The sequence below is a fragment of the Panthera tigris genome, chromosome F2, assembly GCF_018350195.1.
Source record: "Panthera tigris isolate Pti1 chromosome F2, P.tigris_Pti1_mat1.1, whole genome shotgun sequence".
NCBI lineage: Eukaryota > Metazoa > Chordata > Mammalia > Carnivora > Felidae > Panthera > Panthera tigris.
The window spans coordinates 33,235,758-33,252,010 of record NC_056676.1 but is presented as its reverse complement, the minus strand read 5'-3'; the positions used below and the strand labels follow the sequence as shown (position 1 = coordinate 33,252,010).

At 35.3% G+C, this 16,253-nt stretch overlaps 1 protein-coding gene across 2 annotated transcripts in view; it reads right to left on the bottom strand.

Annotated features, from left to right (window-relative positions):
* The window catches only part of LRRCC1 (leucine rich repeat and coiled-coil centrosomal protein 1), a 47,467-nt gene that overhangs the window by 8,699 nt on the left and 22,515 nt on the right, over positions 1-16,253 (bottom strand). For both annotated transcript variants that reach the window (XM_007084312.3, XM_007084313.3), the window contains 9 exons: positions 13,103-13,296; positions 12,687-12,834; positions 11,251-11,399; positions 7,403-7,607; positions 6,416-6,555; positions 4,596-4,797; positions 4,013-4,198; positions 3,095-3,269; positions 2,052-2,215 (listed from right to left, as the gene is read on the bottom strand). In XM_007084312.3, the coding sequence (XP_007084374.2) occupies positions 2,052-2,215; positions 3,095-3,269; positions 4,013-4,198; positions 4,596-4,797; positions 6,416-6,555; positions 7,403-7,607; positions 11,251-11,399; positions 12,687-12,834; positions 13,103-13,296 (1,563 nt within the window). The remainder of the gene's footprint in view (positions 1-2,051; positions 2,216-3,094; positions 3,270-4,012; positions 4,199-4,595; positions 4,798-6,415; positions 6,556-7,402; positions 7,608-11,250; positions 11,400-12,686; positions 12,835-13,102; positions 13,297-16,253) is intronic.

The window sequence follows — 16,253 nt, the reverse complement described above, 5'->3', positions numbered from 1 at the left end:
AGAATGATAAACATTGCAGCATCAGAGAGTACTATGACCCAGATATACTGAAAAATACCAAAATAATATATGGGGCAGAAACAGAATTTTTAAAAAAACTTCTGCTTCTGATTTCCATAGTCAGAAGCTAACTATAGATTCCATTTAATTGAAAATATCACACTCCAAAACATCAAACATCAGTATCAGGTTCATTTGCCTTTTGCAGAGACTTGTTCTCTCTCTATAAACTTTCAATATGAGCCACTAATTTCCCATGATTTTGGGCTAGAGAAAATCCTGAGAAACAATACGATCAGTGACAAACTTTAAAAGACCTGAAGGTTTTCTATTCTATGAACATCCAACTTAACAATAGATAAAGGTCATTATCGGTTTTAGATGAATTTACTGCTGAAAGAAATTATGCCTAACTATCTCTCTCTGTTACATGGTTGGTGGGAAAGCACCCTAATACTCACACCTGTGAGGCTGTGCAGTGTTCTCTAAAGTAAATGTAGTAAGTTATGGGAAAAGAATGATGGGTTGAAAAATCTGAACTTTTTTTTTTTAAAACCAAAACTCTAAAACTAAAACTCAACAGTGTTTTGGCTCCACTGTATCATTCATTACTAGTCATTTCCTTCCTGCTCTGAGACTGACAAGAAGGCAGTAGTCTTCTGTAGAAGTAGCTTTGTCAGATCAATGTCTTGTACCCATAGTATCCCCTGCTTTGCTTTGTGAAATTTAAAAAGCAAATCACAAGTCTTTCCGTTTCATACTTAGCTTAACTCAAAGGAAAATATGTTTGGCTAGAATTTTAAAACAAGAAAAAAGGCTTACTGCTAAAAAATTTCAATAATTTTCACTGCAAGTTGGCATGTATCACAGATATATTTGAAATTTTGGATATACTGAAACCAAATTTCAATGGAGTGAACAACAATGTAATTGCTTAGAATGATACAATTCAGGCATTCATGGCCTAAACCTAGCTAAGGATATAGCAACATGGTGATACAGATTTATTTTCTGTACTTGATAAAGTCAAGTTCTCAAGGAGTTTCTTAAAAATGACTAAGAAAAAGAAAATTAAATGTTAGGCAGTTATAGCTACTCTGAAGAACGAGTTGTTACTTTTAATGGGTGATAATCTCATTTAGAAGTTTTTTAAATACTCCTTTCTTAGTTTTTACACTTTAAAAAAAAATATTTATTTTGAGAGAGAGAGAGAGAGAGAGAGAGAGAGAGAGAGAACATGTGTGAGTGGAGGAGGGGCAGAAAGACAGGGAGAGAGAGAGAGAGAGAGAGAGAGAGAGAGAGAGAGAGAGAGAATCCCAAGCAGGCTCCTCACTGTTAGTGTGGAGCCCAATGCAGGGCTCAATCTCACGAACCCTGAGATTATGATTTGAGCTGAAATCAAGAGTTGAACACTTAACCCACTGAGCCAGCCAGGCTCAGTTTTACACTTTAAGAGATAATCTCTAGAAGAAAATTTTGGAGATCAAATTTGATTCAGTACTCAAGATAACTTTCAAAAAATTTCTCTGGAAAATTTTCATGTAACATACTTTGAAACAAGTGAACCTAGTAGTATTCTCTATTAAGATATGCCATATTGGAGAAGAAGGTGAAATGGTTTCCCCTGGGAACAAGCATAGTTTTACAAACTATTTCTACTTTTAAATACAGAATAGTTGGGTTTTGTCACAATTTTCAGAATTTAGCAATATTAGAAGATCCTAAACAGTGCTCTAAATGGATATTTTAAACATATAAAACATTAATTTTCTTAAGATTCCTAACCCTTTAATGACATTATTTTCAGTTATTTCACAGGACCACGATAACATCCCATAAAATTCTGAGGTAAAAGTAATTTAAAGTTAATAAAGGCCATACAGTCATTTTAAAAGGCAAAGGGCATAGATTACATAAGGAAACATCTGATAATCTGTCCCAAATTCCACAACAGTTGGGATTCACTGAGACAGATATTTATTCGATACTCTGATCCACAGATTTACAAAACTGCCACATGCTCTTTTCCCAAAATAAAGTATCAAACTTACAACTTTTAATTTTCCAATGGTTTCAGTTTGGTCTTCTATGATTTTGCACTTAATTCTTAATGCATCATTATCACGTTCATTTGCCTTTCTCAGAGACTCATTCTCTCTACATAAACTTTCATTCTGAGCCTCTAATTTGCCACGATTTAAGGCTAGAGACGATCCTGAGAAATAAACATCATGAGTTACAAACTTTTAAAGATCTTAGAGGATTTGTATTTTATGAATATCTAATTTAACAATGTAAATAAAAAGTAAATAAAAAGAAAAACTGAATAAAAACCCAAAATACATAAAGCATAATATAAAAGGAAACAGGAAAAGAACCAAAAGGCCCTTTAAACACCTGTGGCTATTTGGAAAACCTAAAGCCACAAATCAAAAACAAGTAACTCAGACATGTGATATTTAATTGATCAACTTATGACATTCAAACAATCATATTAAAGATTCTTATATGGAATGGACAAATGAGCAATTCTCCACTAAGACCAACATCTAGCTATTCATAATTTGTAATCTATGAAGGCCATAAAACAGTGTCTATCTCTTGCTTTAGTGATTGGAAAAGAAAGGAGACTAAGAGTAAATATACCTACACCTAAAGTGGTTTTCATTCATACACTATTCTCACATTTCTCTATGTATAACAAAAGTGTTACCAAATTTTTAGGAAAAAACATGAATACTGCATACTATACAAATAATTTAAAATAATTGTGTAAGAATTATTTCAATGACTTAGTTAGTTGAAGCACTGTAAATGTATACCTGATCAGAAAAGTAACCAAATTATGTTGGGAAGAAAACCAAAATTAAGAAAAAAATCAGAGCTGTAACTTCCTAACTAGTGTAATAAACTATTTCACATCTTAGGCATTTCATTTGGCTGTTTGGCTGGCAAATGCTTACTTATCCTTCCATATAAAGTGTTGCCTTTTTTTGGTATGTCTTAGGCAGAATTAATGAGCGCTTGTTTTTCTCATCAATACCCAGAATTGTTGGTTTAGAAGAATGAGCTATTTTCCCTTTGAAAATTTTACCTTGTTGTGCCAGCTCATGCCCCCATACTTTTCTTTCTGTCCTTAAACCATAAATTAGTGATTCCTTGGCGGCTAGCTCAGAAATGAGCTGGACTTTTTCATGCTTGAGAAGTTCTATTTGAATACTCTTCTGCTTGTCATCTTCAATCAAGATTTCAAGGGTGTTGATTTGATTCTGTATATCCCCAAAAAACATCAAAAAAAAAAAAAAAGCACAGTATTACATTTAAGTGCTCTATTTTTTACTTTTTGCATTTTAGGAGAAAAATTGTAATCTAACCAAATACAAAGTAAATGCTCCTAAATTTTACATTACAAAGGTTTTCATTTTAAGATAAGTGTACGTCATAAAATAAAAAGTCAAATTTTAAGGGACTATTCCTTTAAGAACGCTGAATTTTATTCTAATATCAGTTATCTTAAAAGAGCAGCTACACATGTAATACTCAAAATTTCTCACCCAGCATTTATATCAATAATCTAAAGGTCACTTTCTGGAATTAAGTTTTCTTGGGCAAAATACCGCTAATGTTTAAGCTGAGACAACAGCACTAAAAAGGTTAATTTAAGAATTACTATAGCTAGGTCTATCTAAAGACAACCATCACCACCACAAGACTATCAGCAATTTGTGTGCCATTTCCCGAACCTCAACCATCTGAGTATCACCATCACAATTTCTGCTGTATCACAGACAACTGGAACCTATTTACCTAAGTACAGTTCTTAAATTCACTTATTTTATTTAAATACCATTTTAGTGTAAGCAATACAATCTGTGAAATCATTGTTTAATCTCCTAGTTATATTACTTTTCTCATATGCATCATATATATACTTAGCATTAAAATCATCACAATATACATGAGACTATGATATAAAAAATTAAAGAGGAAATAAAATGTTTCAATGTTTTACCTGTAAATTTGCTGCTGTTTCCTGTTTCAATTTCGAAACTTCTGCAAGTTTTGTTTTTTGCTCCTTCACCATACAGGTCAAATCTTTAATTAAAGAGGAAGATTCATTTTCTTTTCGTTGAGCCCAAACAAGAGCATGCTTGCTCTTTGCTAACTCAGTTGCAACATTTTCAAAACCATCTTTAACCTATATTTCAAAATTGCATTATAAATAGCAGTTCTCCAAATATTTAGAAACTATTTGTTTCTGTGGCTGTGTTCTAATAAAACTTTATTTACAAAAATAGGCCTAGGGTCTTTAGTTTGCCAATCCCTGCTCTATAGAAATAGGAGAATTCAGGCTTCCCAATTCTTATTCCGGTGCTGTCTTTACTTGACCATTTATAATCTCACTCAGTTTTTGCAACAGCACTGAAGAGTAGCTATATTTTTGTGAAGAAACTAAGGCTCTAAGAATTTAAGTAATTTGCTTAAAATCATAGAGGCAACATGTAAATAAAGCTAGAATTCTAAAATGTAGTCCTCTCATCCAACCATATCTTGCTGATTTTGTTTTCAATAAAAAGCTAGATGCCAATTCTTACATCTTTAAATCTTCTGGCTTCAACAGTTAAAGCAATACGGAATTCATTTTCTAAATCCATATACTGTTGGTTTAATGTATCAATTTTTTCTTGGTACTCTTTTATATCTTGTTCATGCTTTCTTTCTTCTTTAGCTACTTCTTTAGCTAAGGCTTCTTGGAACTCAGCATCACTGAGAAACTCCCTTGTTTCAAGTTCTTTCCTGGAATGAAATACAAATAAAAATCGCAGGATGCTATTCATCTGGAAAGAAAAACTTTAAGGCTGTTTAAATAGTTATTAAATATTCTATATTCTCTATTGTTAACTTAAAATCAGCTTCTCACTTTCAAAAACAACCTAGCAGAGGATGGTAGTTAGACGAAGACTATATATATTCAGTGGTGATGGGGATAAAAGGGGTCTGCTGTATCTTAACTTCACTGAGATAGTTCAGAATCATTTTATGATTTCTAAAATTCTTCAGGTGCATTTGTAGAAGTCAAGTTCTACTTCACTGTATCTTCTTTGACATACAACTGTGACATACAACTAATATAGTCTGACTGGTACTGGTGGTTGGTTAAGAGAAAAAAATCAGTTAAAGTGTGAAAGTATTCACTGGTCTTTTGATATATAGGGCAAGTTTATTTAAATATGAGTTAATTCTTTACAGTTTTCCACTATTTTTCCTGAATAAGTCAAACCCATAATACAAAATCCATTATTTCTAGTTTTGGTTTCTTTAAATCAGAACAAGAAGTTAAAAGATATCTGTGAAGGAAACTAAGTGCAAAATTTTAGATTTTTACAATTATTTCCCCCCTCGTCTTTTATAGTCGTTCTGCCCCTGCACATGTTGACAATTTTCCCCGGTGCATCAAAATTTAATTTATACAGTAAAAATTTCATTTACATAAGGGCAAAAACAAAACAGGTTTGGTAACAAACACAATTAACTCATGCAAATACACAATTCAACTGGTAGGGCAGTAAGTAGATAACTAGCTGCAAGTGTTCAAATTATTGTGGACTCCACAGAGCAGGGCTGGCAAACTATAAGTGATGGACCAAATCTGGCCGGAGACTCTTTTTTTTGGAAATAAACTTTTATTGGAACATAGCCATGCCCATTCATTTACATATTGCTTATGGCTACTTTATTACTACAAAAATATAGTTAGGTATGGCCTGCAAAGCCTAAAATATTTTCTATCTGGCCCTTCAAAGAAAAAGTTTGTTGACTCCTGCACTACAGAGGAATAAAGGCTATTGATTAATTTAACAGGTAGTTACCTGGAGGTCAATTAAAATAGTTTTCTCGGGGCGCCTGGGTGGCTCAGTCGGTTAAGCGTCCGACTTCAGCTCAGGTCATGACCTCACACTCTGAGTTCGAGCCCCGCGTCGGGCTCCTTGCTGACAGCTCGGAGCCTGGAGCCTGCTTCAGATTCTGTGTCTCCCTCTCTCTCCGCCCCTCCCCTGCTCACACTCTGTCTCTGTCTCTCAAAAATAAATAAACATTAAAAAAAAAATTAAAAAAAAATAGTTTTCTCTACTACAATGACTGACTTTTGGTTGGGCTTGAAAAAATGCAAAATGAGCTTCATTATTATAAGTTCTTACCTCAATAAAGCCACCTATTTGTTTTTAAGCTATCAGTTCTTTCTGTAAGACTGATTTTAATGCATACCTAAACATGTTATTTTCCATGAGCTAATTCTGTCAGACTTTAGCACTGATCAATCAGTCTAGTTTTCGGTAAGTGAATAAGGTAGGGAGGAACCAAGAAGCTTTCTTTCTCTATTTTTAAAAGTCATTTTCCTGATGTATTTTTCATTTACCTGTGTTCTTGTTCTTTCAATGTAAGAACTTCATGAAGTTGTTGTACTTGTTCCTTTTCTTGATGAAGAGAAGTTCTAAGTAAGTTTATTTCTCTATCAGCAGCAGCAGCTTTGAGCTCCATCTCTTGGATAAGTCGTATCTGAGTAAATATATATATTACAGTATTTAGATAATACTCTCCCTGCTTCTATTTTAATGCTACTTCCCCAAAGAAAACGGACTTCTAAATAGAACCTGGTGACTAAGTTGATTTTTTTCCAAATTTATTAAATTAATGATGCCATGGTCACATAAAAGTACAGTCTTAGAAGCATCGGACTAGCATTAACTATTGTTTAGTTACATCATAGACCTCAATAACTTCCACTCAAAAGGCATGAAAATGAAATATCTTCGGGATCCCCAAAGAGACTTTTAAAACTTGGCTCCCAGAACATAAGCCTAATAACCTCCAATATTTCCACCAACTATTCTTAAAACTGCTTTGCAAGTGCTAGTCAGAAATAACTCCATGGTGGGGAGTGGGGGGCCTGATTGGCTCAGTTGGTAGAGCATCCGACTCTTGATCGGGGGGTTGCTAAGTTCAAACCCTACATTGGGTGTAGAGATTACTTTTATTTTCAGCATGAAAGTGACGTGGGGTGGAGGGTCAGAGAGAGAGGGAGAAAGAATCTCTAGTAGGCTCTGCACTGTCAGCACAGAGCCAGATGTGGGGGCTTGTACCCCTGAACCGTGAGATCATAACCTGAGACGAAATCAAGAGTCTGACACTTAACGACTGAGCCACCCAAGTGCCCAAAATAAAATCTTTAAAAAAAAAAAAGAAAAAGGAAAGAAAGAATTCCACAGGAATTGTTACATTTAAATTAATTTTTGCATATAGTCTAACATCTTTGAAGTTTACTCTATAACAATAAAACTTGTTTCAAGATGAAAGCTATGAATTTGTGTTAATTCACATGGTTGATGGATTTAAAGAGAAATACCTGTGCTGCTTGCTGTTGTCCCTTCTGCCTCTCCATTTTTTCTAATGCTTTTTCCAGGGTTCTTAAGTGTCTAATGTGATACTCTTGTTGATCTCTTGCTTTGATTAATTCAATACTTAGATTTTTTACTTCATTTTGAAGTTTGTGAACCATAACTTCGAGTTGTGCTTTGGAATTTCTCTCTTTATATATAATTTCCTTTAACCTAAAGCGAAATTGAATGTGGTTTTAAGTATATTACACATACAAAAGGTTAAAAATTGTAGTAAATATTAAAGGTTACAGTAAAGAGGAAATTTGAAGTAGGTTTCAAATCCTCATTAGGTAAAAATGGCTGAAAAACAATATAATACAACTCTCTCCCATCCCTGAAAACACTGTGCCAAAAGGGAAACACTCCATACAAATTAATAAAATTTTATCTTATATGAACTTTGCTATTCAACAGCAAAACTTTATTAAACACCTAATTTGTTTCAGACATTATGCTAGGTATGGGCTTAAAAGCAAGCTAGATGGATTAAGATACAGCCTGTGCCTTCAAGGAGTACAAGGAGAGGGAAGAGACATGGATACAGTTACAAAGCTGTAAGAGAGAATTGATATATAAATAGATACCTGGAAGTTAACTTTGACAAAGTATTGATCTCAGCTTTGTAATAGTTGGAACCGTTTGATTACAACTGAAAACTCTTAACTAAGTTAAAAGAGAGAATCTGTTGACCTACATGACCATTCAGAGAATGGGGTGCACTATTCTGAGGAGCCCCTGAAACCAAGGACATGAAGACTATAAGGGCTATTTGTAATTCTCTACAGGCTGGTTTCTGTTTTCCTAATGTAGGATTCCTTGTAAGTATGGAGAGAAGGAAATGGGTTCACATCCCAACAGCCCTGAGAACCAAATAGAAAAGATTATCTTTCTCTAGTTCAACTTAGAAGAGAGTTCTAGGAAAGGTCTGATTAGTCCAATTTGGTTCATATGCCCACTGTATGCACCTATCACTGTGGGCATGGACTAAGGCATTTCGTTTACCCAGCTTGGGTCAGATGTTCATCTCTTGACCAATATTATATAGGCAGAGAGGCAAATGATGAAAGAATACAAGTCTGGTGTTTGAAAATGGTACAACATGGGTGCCTGGTGGCTCAGTCAGCTGAGCGTCCTCTGACTCTTGGTTTTGGCTCCGGTCATGATCTCATGGTTTCATGAGTTCAAGCCCCGCATCAGGCTCTGCACTGACAGTGTGGAGCCTGCTTGGAATTCTGTCTCTCCCCAATTCCACTCTCTTTCTGCTCCTCCCTCACTTGCGCTGTCTCTCTCAAAATAAATAAACTTAAAAAATTTTTTTAAAAAAGAAAATGGGACAACAAACAGCAAAGACACAGCCTCATGAATAAATTACTGAGCTAGGCAGCCACTCCTATATATATTTACTATAATTTCCAAGCCACAACTGAAAAAAGTACATATATCCATCAGGTGCTATAGTAGTCATTTCTCCAATTCTTATCCTTACTATGTCTCCTCTTCCCTTTGAGAGTAGTCTCCAAACTGGTCTTCCTTTGTTTACTTTCTCAACGCCGGTTTGGTGTGAAAGAGCATTAGTCTTTATTCTGTGGACCACCATATTTGGTGAATGAGGCAGAGCAGCTACGGATCAGTACAATCAGAACAACCATCTAAGCAAGAGATAAGGGCCTAAACTAAGGTGACAGTCTCAGGATAAAGAAAAGATAGTTCAACATCTTTTAGCAAGTAGAATAAAGAAGATACCAATACCAACTGGTTATGGGATATGAGAACAAGAAAGAAGCAAAAAAAAAAATGATTCCTAAATTGCTAGCTTTGGTGGCTGACTGGATGAGACACATCATTTATTAGAACAGAGAATATAAAATAAGGGAGCAGAGTAAGTCTACTTGTGGACATGCTGATTTAAGACACTTATGAGCAAGGTACACAAGGTATTTCTGGTAAATAATCAGATGATCAGATCTGTTGTTCATCAAGGAGATCTGGATGACATATAAAGATTTGGGGGTTTATAGGTTATGTGTTCAAAGCATAGTAGAGAAGATTGAGTTTCTGAAATAATGTATATTCAGAACATGGCACCTAGATGTTAGACTCTATTAGGGATGAGGAATGCAGAGTCCCTACCAAGTCCCTTAAGGGGATATGAAAGTGTGTGAGGATCTAATGCCAAACGAACATTTGAGGTATAAATAAAAGGCAAATCAGAAATGATTGAAGCTGAATTTTTAAGAAAATAACGAATATATAACATGGTAAACATGGACAACAATGGAGAAGTTAAGCAAGGATAAAGATGAAGTGTGCCCAAAGCCTTTCAATTTAAATGGAAGCTGGCTAGCAGCCCCAGACACTGCTTCCTCAAAAATCCCATTATATAATACCTACAATACAGAATAAAGCAAAAATTCATACACCTACTATTAAAAACAAGAGAAAACATAATGTCAAAGTCTGGAAGCAATTTTGATTAGAAGAAAAACAAAACTAAGCTAAAATAAAAACCACCCCTAAAACACTCACGCTTTGCCTCATAAAACTACAACTTCATAAAAGTGTGTGTGGGGGGGTGGGTGAGGGGGAGGATATATCCTCAGGGTCCCAGGGGTTCTGTAAATCTACCACTGCACTCTGTTAGCTAAGTATGCACCTAATGCAAATAAGAGTACTGTTTTTCTGAGGCCGTCATAGACTGTTAATTTATCCATTCTGTTTCTTTACCCCTGACCAGCATCTTCTTATATCAAAGACAGCATGTCCCAAAACAAATAAGGCAGGAAGTTGGTGGGTGGTGGTAATAGTAACAGTAATACTATAATGCATCATGCTTATATAACAGAGGTTCTCAGAGAACACATGATGAGTATCATAATTTTCCTTATAATGCGTGGGTACAAAGTATGAGAGAAGTAGGTAGTGGGGAATAAAAAATAACACACAAGTACCACAACATTTTATGAGTTAAATGCCTAAAAGAACCTGGGAATTGGGCTAGGAGCTGTGTACATCAACTTAACTAATCTATTAAGACTGCAGAAGGGAATTTATCCACTGTACAAACAGATAGGAAATGGAACTGAGAACAACTTCCCAAACGCCATCTGTTGGCAAATACTGAATCTAGAAACAGTGTGCTCATTCAAGGATAAGACACATAAATCAACAAGAACTATGGAGAAAAGTCTTGTAACCGTTTGAGGAAAAGTATCACTTTAGAAATAATTACCTACAGGAAACAGAAGATGACATTACTATAATTTCAGAAAACTGGTATTCTTACAGAATGGAGTAAGACAAACCTGCATTAAAGAATACATACAGGACAAAAACAAAAACAAAAACAAAACCAAAAAAAAACAGATAAAATGGGAAATGGAAATGGATAAGATGGAAAAACAGAAATACCAGAATAAGAAACTTGGGCTATCTGGTACCAAAGCCCACTGCAGAAGAGAAAATGCAACAGAGACCAAATATGACCTCCAAAGCTGAAAGTTCGCCAATCCCTACCCTTAACAGAAGCCAACACTTTACAGGAAAAAAACTGCCAATCCCTGTTCCAGTCTCTTGCTCTTCTTCACTTATAATACTTAAACTTATCTAACACTTCTCAGCTTGAGGGCAGCAGCTTGACGGCAAATAAGTGTACCCTGAATCCTTCATTTACAAAAAAAACTTATAAAGCATTAAATCTTTAAATAAAATGAGTTCAAAACAAACTAAAACCACATACATTGTTTTTGGTCTTACTACAGCTAGTGTAAACTGAGGTACTCCAGTTCCAAGTTAGATTTACAGACTTTGCCCTTACCTATCTGTGGTGAGCATAGCCAGGGCATGAAAACCTTTTTTCTCCTTTGCATGTTTGTGCAGTTCATCAATATAATTCCTAAGTTTCTTTTCAGCTTGTTCAGCTTTCCACCTCTTCTCTCTCTCTTGGTCTAGTTGTTGAAGGAGTGTCTGAAAGAAAACAATAGGGTTATGTGAACCTAGAAAAGTTACCTAACCTTTCACTGCCTCAATTTTATCATTTGTAATATAGAAATAATAGTTATCTAATTAAAAAAAAATTTTTTTAACATTTTATTTCTTTTTGAGACAGAGAGAGACAGAGCATGAATGGGGGAGGGGCAGAGAGAGAGGGAGACACAGAAATGGAAGCAGGCTCCAGGCTCTGAGCCATCAGCCCAGAGCCCGACGTGGGGCTCGAACTCACGGACCGCGAGATCGTGACCTGAGCTGAAGTCGGATGCTTAGCCGACTGAGCCACCCAGGCGCCCCAATAGTTATCTAATTTAAAGGGCTGTGGTAAGAATTAAACAAACTAATGGAAGTAAAGCACTATATAGAACAGTGGAGAACAGTGCCTGGTACATAATAGGCACTCAATAAATGTTAGCTGGTATTATTATTGTCCTAGTGATTATTATCTTTCAAACATTAAAGCCTCTATACTTGAGAATAGGGGGAGGAAACCAATGGCATGAAAGGTGTGATACAGGTTAAAAAGCAATTATTCTACTGGAACAACAATGCACATTACAATTGAAAGTGTAAGTAGCACTTCACAAATAAAGCAAGGGCAAATTGATGGAAAATATAAATCAATGTGTACTAAAATTCTTAACAACATGAGACTGATTAAGGCAAATACTGAAGAATATTTAAATTCCTAAAGGCCTTTTTTTTTTCTTTTTAAGTTAAGATCCCTGCCCAACGCAGGGCTCAAATTCACGACCCCGAGATAAAGAGTTGTACGCTCTACTGGGTGCCCTTAAAGCCCTCTTAATCTGGGATCTATGCATCCAAAATTGGGTTTCAGCAGAGTACGTGAAAACCTTGAAATTACACACATTTTTTGAGTGTGTAAAGTAGACTTCTCAGAGAAGACCCATAAATTTCCTTAGAAATTTAAAAGGGTCTGAGACCCAAAAGAAAGGAACCACTGTTTTAAGAAATAAGACTTTGAAAATTCTGATGTTTTTTTCTCCATAAGCATGTAACAAATGATTTCACCAAAATCTGACCTTAGATAAATGTATAATTTTCATTCCTTTACAATTTGCAAAAATAGTGTTACACAAAATCTGCAAATCAGGAAGGGAAAAACAACCCAAACCATCACCCTAATAAAATTATATGCAGTATTTTTTGCTCATAAAAACATGCATTATTTTACTAGGACTAATTCTACATTTAAAACTAAGATTATTCACATTCATTTTTTCTTAATCTCCTATGCCATACCCGGTAAGTGGTGTCTTCTGAGCTACTATTGTCTACTTTAATGAGCTCCTTTTTCTGTTCTTCTGATTCTTCTAATGTATTACAGTTTGCTAAAGATGATCTTACACATAAGTCTTTAAAGAAAGGTTGTTTCATTTTACGATTACAACTGCAAAGAGAAAAACACAGGTAATAACTCGGAAATGTATAGTATTTATTCTACTTTACACAACTTAGGCAATGACGGTCTATCAGAGAAAGGGATCCTTTTGTATAAATGTATATAAACGTGCTGATCAAATCTGAGCCAGCAAGGTTGAAAAGTCAAATCTCTGAAATTAGAAAAGAAATATCGCTCTAAGCTTTAAAGGAACAAGCCAACAGTATTAACTTGTATCTCTGCGCCTTATTCATATTTCTAAAACTAAAACAATTACCTCATAAGAGGGTTGTTTTTGTTGTGGTGCTTAATAGTCTGAATAGTTTTGGAATAGTATGGGATTTTTGATCTTCGAGGAATTCTCCTATTACATTCTTTTCTGTTTCCATATTCGCTTTCAGAAGTCATATCCGTATCTCTTTTTGGTCTGAGATCTTTCTCGGGCACATTACTTATTAAAGAATCGGAAGTCTAGAATAAAAGAACCAACAAGGTTTGTTAAAGTTCAATTCAGTATAAAAGATTTAAATGTGATATCTCCTAAAACATTATGACTTTTTACAAGATTAGGAGTTTATAAACTAGGTATGTTTAGAATTAAAGACAGGAAATTCAGCTTCTGGTATGGACAAATAAGTTCCGACAAGGTTGATTCTCAGGACAGCAATCACAAACTCTAGGAAAAATATAAACAACAATAAACAAAAACTATTTGGACACCCTGGAAAGTGAACAAAAGCTGGCTTATTCTATAGCTGACACTTAGAAAAAATGACTAGAACAGGGTGTTTCTATTTTTATGGTTTTTTTCACTTGAGAGCTTAACACAATCAGCAGTACGTAGGGAATCTGAAGTTTCAGGTAGAAAAACCATACACTTTTGGGCCTAAAGAATCACAGGCTAGTACAGACTACAAGAAGCCAGTAAAATATAAGAAAAAATAAACTGCTGTCCAAAACAGACAAATTTATAGTTCGAGTGAAAGCAAGTTAAATGTTTCTACATCTGAAGTATCAGTCTTTGGAGGGCTGTAATAGCATCTGAAGTCTCCACAACCTAACATTCACAATGTCCAGGATAAAATCCAAAACTATTCACCATAGGAAAAACCAACAAAATATGACCTATTCTCAAGGGAAAACGCAATCAGTGGAGACCTAACTTGAGAGGACTCAAATATTCAAATAAGCAAAAAACAACAGACTATTACTTGGGTATAAAAAAAGAATGAGATATTGCCATTTATGACAACATGGATGGACCTAGGTATTTTGCTAAGTGAAGTAAGTCAGAGAAAGACAACACCATATGATTTCACCCATATGTGGAATCTAAAAATCAAAACTAACAAACAAACGTACAAAAAAATCATCAAGTGACCCATAAATACAGAGAACAAACTGGTGGATTCCACAGTGGAGGGGACTGAGGGATGAGAGAAATGAGTGAAAGAGATGGGAAGGTAGAGGTTTCTAGTTATGGAACGAATAAATCAGCATAGGAAATACAGTCAATGGTACTGCAGTAACATTGTATGATGACAGATGGTAGACATAATTGTGGTGAGCATATACAGAGTTGGTGAGGTCAAAGCTTATACACATAGTTACTATGTGACCTAGCAATTTCACTACTAGATACATAGCAAAAAGAAATGAAAACGTGTGTCTACGCAAAAGCTTACTCACGAATGTTCATAGCAGCATTTCTCATAAGTCAAAAAATGGAAATTACCCAAAATACCCAAAAAGAATGGATAAAATGTGGTATATTCACTCAATAGATTAGCTGACACACAAAAAAATGAAGTACTAATACATGCTACAAAATAGATAAAACCTGAAAACATTATACTAAGTGAAAAAATAGTCACAAAAGGCCACATATTGTATGACTCTATTTACATGAAATTTCCAATAGGCAAATCCAGAGAAAAATAAAATTTACCAGTGGCTGCCTAGGACTGGAGGGAAATGGTAGTGACTGCTAATGCGTACAATTGAATTGCACAGTAAGTGAATTATAACTCAATAAGGCGCTTATTAAAAACTGATTAAAGAAAAAAGATTTATCATATAAATTACAAGCATAAGAAGGCTGGAATGGCTATATTAATATCACATATAACAGACTTCGAGAAAACAATACTTCCAGAGACAAAGAGGAACATTTCATTAGGAAGACAAAGCAGCTGTAAACACGTACATGCTTAATACCAGAGCTTCAAAATATAATAAGCAAATGTTCAGAGAATTAAAGTAAGAAACAGACCAATCTACACTCTTAGATGGAGATTTCAACACCTTGCATGCAAGGGCTAGAACCAGACAACAAATAAATTTTTAAAAAATCACTATCAGCAACTGATAGAACTAGACACAAAAATCAATAATGAGACAAGTCATCTTAAAATACTATTAGTCATCCTGACTTAACAAGTTTACAATACACATTCTGTTCAAGTGCACAAAGATCCACCAAGATAGACCATATGCTGGGCTATAAAATAAGTCTCAGTAAATTTAAAGAGTAAAATTATCCAGAATGTTCTCTGAAAAAATGGAAGGAAATTAGAAGTTACTAGCAATAAACATGTCTAGGAACCACAAATATTTGAAAATTAAATAAGACAGTTCTAAATAATCCTTGGATGAAGGAAGAAATCACAAGAGAAATTAGAAAATACGTACAGCTAGATGATGAAAACAGATGTCTAAAAATTTGTGAAATGTAGCTAACGTAGTGTTTAAAATTTTTTATTGCTTTAAATGTTTAATTTAACTAGACGACTGGTGTAAAATCAGTAATCTAAGCACTTACATTAAGAATCTAAAAAATGGGGAGTTAAGACCGTGGAGTAGTAAGAGGACTCTGGACTTGTCCCCTAAATACAGCTAGATCAACATTAAACCATTCTGAACACCTAGGAAATCGATCTGAGGATTAATAGAACAACCTACGTAATTTGAGGGAGAGAACACTGCAGGTACAGCACAGAGAGGTGAATTGAGGGAGAGAAGAGCTGTGGTGCAGCAGAGGGGAAGGAGCCATTTTCACAGAGAGGAGAAAGTCACAGGGTGAGAGACAGCAGTGTATTGAGTTTGTGCAAGAAGACACTCCCCCTGAAAGCAGCTAGAGGGGGAGTGAAAACATGAACAGGGGTCTGCACAAGAAGACTGTTCCCCAAAAGCAATGACAAAGGAAAAAGGAGAAGGTCACTACTATCCGTTTTTATACACAGCAGTGTCTAAAGTTTCAGAGCTCAGCCTGGCTGGTGCTCTGGCAAAGAAGCAGGGTGGAACACCAGGAGCAGGCAGCAGTGTCCAAAGATCCCCTGGGTCCCCCGGGGAGAAGCAGTTCCCCTGCTTGGAGTGCATTTGGTACAGGTGATCAGCTCTCTCCCCAGGCAAAAGACCTAGTGGGTGCT